A 5,990-nucleotide genomic window follows, 5' to 3' on the forward strand; every position below is an offset into this window, starting at 1 on the left:
TAATAGATTGATAGGTGATAGATAATAGATGATAGATTAGATAGATAGATAATTGATAGATAATAGATTGATAGAAGATAGATAAAGGCAGATAGCTTAGGAAGAATTATTTTCAAAAAGTAGATGCAAAAGAACCTCTTGAATTTAGAGGAGATTACATGAAACTGTGAATGTTTAAGGGGATTTTGTGGTGGACTGACAGGAACCCTGGGCTAGCTTCCAAAGACTTTGGACCTCGTTCTTTCTGCCAGGACCCAGCTGTGTCAAGTGGGATGGTTCTGACAATCTTTTCCACTCTAATGTCCTATGACTCAACAGTAGCAATGCATTTCCACAGGCGGTAAAAATATTCTAGACTCTTCCCTTCCAGCGCTCACTGTTTACTTCCTCTGCATTTCCCCTTCCTGCCTCCCCGTGTGCTGGTCAGTTCATAGCGGGCCTCAATGAGGGTGGGTTAACCCTCTCTTTCCAGGGTGTTTTGCTACGGAGCTCCCTCCAGGGGCTGGGAACTGTGTGGTGAGGGCTGTGGTTGGGGTTCAGCTTCCTTCTTAAATCGTTCCTTGAGCCTTTACCCTATTCTGTGCAACTGCGCCAGATTTCCAGGGATTGGAAGGTAAATGCCATGACGTAACTCTTAGAAAATCATCGGGGCTCAGTCTTACTGGGGTGCACTTGGTAACCACCTATGAACCCATGTGTCCCTCTTTCTTTCAGGCAGTAGCAGAATCCCATGGTAGCCAGGTGGGTGAAGGGGAGCGCGGATGTTCTGCCTGCCTTGAAGAAGACACCTGACCTGCGGAGTGAGTGACCAGGTAGTAGAGGGTTCTGAAGGCATCACACACTTGAGGGAGGGAGGAGGACAGAGAGGGCTATGGCACCCTTTGACTGCTGACTGCCAGCTGCTGTCTTTCCCACTGAGAAATGCTGCCCCCAACACACCCAGAAGCTCTAGGTCTTGTCCTGTGATTTCTGTCCACCAAGCCTTGAGAGGAGGTATGATAGATGCCATGAAGTCCAGCACTAGATACAAAGGACTGCAGCAAAAGTGCTCTCAGCAGAAAGAGGAAACAGGTCCAGTTCATCCCAAGCCTGGCTTGCTGACCCTTTGAAAGAGAGTTTAAAACAGAAGCTTCATGGTGCTGCCTTCATAAAAACAGAGCCAAGCTTTCCAGAATCTGGCAGAGGGCTGAGTGCCCGCAGGACACTTGTGTATCACTCACACTGGAAAACTTAAGCCTCTGTTTTTATTTCAGTGGATTGAATGGCATGCAGTTTCCTCAGCAGTTTAAAAAAAAATGCATGCAGTCACTTGCAGACAGGCTGCATTTGTCTCTGCTGGTGCTCACGTTACAAGCTTGTCTGTGCATTTGGGCATGCCAGCATAGTGTTTCATTTCCAACCTTTACTGTGGTCACTTTCCTCTTCGTTGTACTGAGAAGTGTTGCTGAGGGTATAGTAAGGCCCTAGTTTATCAATTATATCCTGTACTTTTCTTCTAACTTGATCCCAAGAACAGTGGGATTTGCTTCCAGGTAAACAAATTTTGAATAATTTATGGCCCTTCTTTGCAACAAAAATGAAAACGTGACTTTCTAAGGAAAAATCAATTTCAAGGGGGCATTTAGTAAATAACACAGTCTTAATAATGTAACAGGAAAATTAAAATGCCCAGCAGACCTTTTGCATCCTGAACAGGTGTTTGCTGCTAATGGATACAGTTTCCATTTCCTTGAAGGGATTTGCCCAGAGGATTACTTTCAAAACTTCTATTGAGATAATACTGCTCTAACAGAAAGAGCATTGCATGAATCTGTGTATCAGTTCCTTAATAAAAGGGAAGTTTTTTAAATTCTTAAAATACCAATGAGGTGAAGAAAAACATGCCACCCAGGTAAAGTTACTCTGTCATCACCCACATTATCTTTTTCAAGGAATGTGGGGGAAATGTATGTCAGTCACCAGGCAGGTACTATAAGACGCTAGAGGCCTCCCAGACAGCTTGTTTCCGGCTGTTAACATGGAGCAGAGCGTTCCCTGGGGCTGAGCATGGAAGCCCAGCACTTCTTATAGGTATGTCTTTCCTACTACAATGTTAGATGCCTACATTTACTGACTTTTTCATTTGCTCTTTAAAATAGATTTCTCCTGCTTGTTCTGCTTAGTTCTACGGAGTAAGGTAGAATTTTGGTGCCATATCTAAATATCATGTCTAAAATGACATTGGAAGCACTTTTCCAAGAATAACCAGCATATTGATCAAGTCATTAATAAAGCCTAATTATTTGCTATAAGAATGTTTTAGGTTGTTTCATAACTGAGTTTTTTCCAAAGTCATAACAAAACTAGGAGCGGTTGTAGATTCTTAATTATTCATTAGATTAGGGGGAAAATGAATTGCTATTACAAAGAATATCATGCAAAAAATAGGTTTTAAAAAATGCATTACTACTAACTGAGTTTTAAAAACATATACTAATATTCTCCATATCAAGAACTGTTTCATGGGTGGTAGATTTTAGTTATAGCAGTACTGGACTAACACTCAGTCAATAATTTTAAATTTTCTATAATTGAGAATACATAGTAGCGGAATATAAGTAAACATATTACTCTGTGAGATATATGCATAAGAGTTTGTTATCACAAAAAACAGCATAACATTATTTTTTTGAAATACGAGGCTCTGTTTTAACACTTTACCTTATTTAATAGTAACAAAATCCCTGAGGAATAGGTTGTATTGCCATTTAAAACATTGGAGAGTGGAGGTCCAGAGAGGTTAAGTAGCCTTCTCCAGGTCACACAGCTGATGAATTGCAGGGTCAGCATTTAACTCCAGTTTGCCTTTCTGCAAAGTCTCTGCTCCTCACTCTACCCTACTGACCACCTAAGTACAGATCAGTTAGTCTTGCCTTCAGAATTCTCCTTTCTTGTATACTTCCATGTACATTCACACTTACTTCACATGATGATCCTGTTTTCTGGAAGTTCCACCATATAGGGCGATAATGAAACGTCCTTGTCATTTCTCTAAGTATTTCCAGAGCCTGGCCATGGATGCCATTCACATCAGCATGTCCAGCACCCCCCTGGTGAAGCACACTGCTGGGGCTGGGCTCAAGGCCAACAGACCCCGCGTCATGTCCAAGAGTGGGCACAGCAACGTGAGAATTGACAAAGTGGATGGCATATACCTACTCTACCTGCAAGACCTGTGGACCACAGTTATCGACATGAAGTGGAGATACAAACTCACCCTGTTCGCCGCCACTTTTGTGATGACCTGGTTCCTTTTTGGAGTCATCTACTACGCCATCGCGTTTATTCACGGGGACTTAGAACCTGGTGAGCCTATTTCAAATCATACCCCCTGCATCATGAAAGTGGACTCTCTCACTGGGGCATTTCTCTTTTCCCTGGAATCCCAGACAACCATTGGCTATGGAGTCCGTTCCATCACAGAGGAATGTCCTCATGCCATCTTCCTGTTGGTTGCTCAGTTGGTCATCACGACCTTGATTGAGATCTTCATCACCGGAACCTTCCTGGCCAAAATTGCAAGACCCAAAAAGCGGGCTGAGACCATCAAGTTCAGTCACTGTGCAGTCATCACCAAGCAGAATGGGAAGCTGTGCTTGGTGATTCAGGTAGCCAACATGAGGAAGAGCCTCTTGATTCAGTGCCAGCTCTCTGGCAAGCTCCTGCAGACCCATGTCACCAAGGAGGGGGAGCGGATTCTGCTCAACCAAGCCACTGTCAAATTCCACGTGGACTCCTCCTCTGAGAGCCCCTTCCTCATTCTGCCCATGACCTTCTACCATGTGCTGGATGAGACGAGCCCCCTGAGAGACCTCACACCCCAAAACCTAAAGGAGAAGGAGTTTGAGCTTGTGGTCCTCCTCAATGCCACTGTGGAATCCACCAGCGCTGTCTGCCAGAGCCGAACATCTTATATCCCAGAGGAAATCTACTGGGGTTTTGAGTTTGTGCCTGTGGTATCTCTCTCCAAAAATGGAAAATATGTGGCTGATTTCAGTCAGTTTGAACAGATTCGGAAGAGCCCAGATTGCACCTTTTACTGTGCAGATTCTGAGAAACAGAAACTTGAGGAGAAGTACAGGCAGGAGGATCAGAGGGAAAGAGAACTGAGGACACTTTTATTACAACAGAGCAATGTCTGATCATAGGAGTGCCATCCAGGTTTAACCCTGCAAGCTGTTTCCACATCAGAACTCCCATCAAACACAAAGATTGCTGTGAAAACGAAAATGTGTAGATGCACTCTCAAAAACTGCATGGACATACAAAATCAATCTTTCCCTTTGATCTTGTGGCTAAACCAGCATTTCTGTGTTTGAGAGATTTCCTTTTAAGTGCTTCGAATGAAAGTGAACTCTCACAATTCAAATTATATAAAATAAAGCTACATTTCTAAGAGCTTGGTGTAGGGCAATTGGAATAGTGTCCTGTTAGATAAACAGACATTTAGCAATGCTGACATTAAAAGGAAGTGTATTTCTGTACAAGATTATTAGCTCTAATATAAGATATTTATTTAACCAATAACCTTATGGCCGAGAGTTGATTTGTGGTTCAGTATTCATTGATCTCACTGCTTTAAAACATGCTGTTTTTGTTCAAGCAGGAAAAATATTATATCTAATGATGTCTATTTGGTAATACCTAAAAAGAGGTAGAGCGACTCTCTATTCACAAAATATAGTAATTTCATTTTTACCTTTCTTCAGTGGACTGAATTGTATGGAAGGAAATCGATCAGATCTGTCATTCACAACTGTGGAAACCTACACAAATGGGGCTGATGCCATTGTTTCCTCTATTTTTTTATTTTATTTTTATGTTTTGGAATTTACTATCCTCTTTCCATTCAAAATGTTTCCATTCAAAATGTGGTTCACAGACCCACCGCATCAGCACCATCTGAGCGCTTATTCGTAACGTGTAGATTCTCAGGCCCCAGCCAGACTTACAGAATTGGGGTGTCTGTATCTTAACAAGAACCCCAGATGATTTGTATACAGATAAAAGTTTGAAAGCTCTGCTCTGGACAATGTTTTCGAAGCAACTTTCTGAAGCCATGTGGAAAACTGACTCTGTGGGTCCCGTATCCCCATGGCATTCAGACCTGGCCCCTCTCCATTTCATTATTATTGGCCAATATTTCTTTCAACCATTTCATTTCTTGTCTATTAAAATGCCTTGCCCATAAAGGAACTGCATAGAATTATCCCCTGACATTCCAAGAGCAAAATAAAGCTCTTGAGAGTAATTGCTGTCTCAGTCATGCTTGCTGATTACAGTTAGCACAAAAGAAAAATTCAGCTGCCTGACAATACAGGAAATGTTCTCAGATGCTGAAGTTTGTAAGGTCCGGTGGGGCCATGAGAAAGAAGAGGAGCTGAAGGTAAGGAACTCATAAACAAGATGACTCTTTGACGCATGAACAAGATTTGAAAATCTCAAACCTGTAAAGAATACCCCCGCTCTTTAAATAAAGCTCATACCAAGAGGTAACATTTTGCCCCGGGCAAAATTCAGGGGTTGAGTGCCCTGCATTCCTTTGAGGCAAAAAATAACTGGTCTATGACTGGTTAAATGTCCAAAAGGTGAATTCTCATTTCATTCAAACAAAGACAGATTTGCACATTCACTCAAGCAGAATGTGGCCATGAATATTCCGTCCCTGCATACGTACAAAGATGTACACATGATTCCCGCCACCACACACACATACACTCACACACACGTACACACACACACACAGGCCCTGGCTCTTCAAGCATAATCATGATAGTCATCAGTGAAAGACATTTGCGATTAAGACAGCAAGTCCTTGACAAATATATTCATGTCTATTTGGTTCTATAAAAATATGAACATTGAGACTCAGAGAAAATGGGGCAAATAAAGTGGATTCAGATAATCAGTGAAATGATGGTATAGATTACAGTAGATCTACTATATATTGA

At 42.1% G+C, this 5,990-nt stretch overlaps 1 protein-coding gene across 3 annotated transcripts; it reads left to right on the forward strand.

The window, feature by feature from the left end:
- Window positions 1–701: 701 nt before the first annotated feature.
- Window positions 702–5,621, forward strand: LOC112617254 (ATP-sensitive inward rectifier potassium channel 15). 3 transcript variants are annotated; one of them, XM_025373998.1, is made up of 2 exons: window positions 702–812; window positions 3,036–5,621. In XM_025373998.1, exon 2 carries the CDS (start codon window positions 3,054–3,056, stop codon window positions 4,179–4,181), a length of 1,128 nt encoding a protein of 375 aa, XP_025229783.1. In that variant the 5' UTR covers window positions 702–812; window positions 3,036–3,053; the 3' UTR covers window positions 4,182–5,621. The 3 variants fall into 3 exon arrangements, with proteins under 3 accessions (XP_025229783.1, XP_025229781.1, XP_025229782.1); XM_025373996.1 differs by having other exon boundaries at window positions 731–804; window positions 3,047–5,621; XM_025373997.1 differs by lacking the exon at window positions 702–812 and having other exon boundaries at window positions 1,660–5,621.
- Window positions 5,622–5,990: the final 369 nt, after the last annotated feature.

The sequence above is a fragment of the Theropithecus gelada genome, unplaced genomic scaffold, assembly GCF_003255815.1.
Source record: "Theropithecus gelada isolate Dixy unplaced genomic scaffold, Tgel_1.0 HiC_scaffold_15981, whole genome shotgun sequence".
Lineage (NCBI taxonomy): Eukaryota > Metazoa > Chordata > Mammalia > Primates > Cercopithecidae > Theropithecus > Theropithecus gelada.

Coding starts and splice junctions, on each gene's coding strand:
- LOC112617254 (XM_025373996.1), top strand. CDS start 731: ATGGTAGCCAGGTGGGTGAAGGGGAGCGCGGATGTTCTGCCTGCCTTG. Junction 805..3,046: donor ACACCTGACCTGCGGAGTGA/GTGACCAGGTAG, acceptor GTATTTCCAGAG/CCTGGCCATGGATGCCATTC.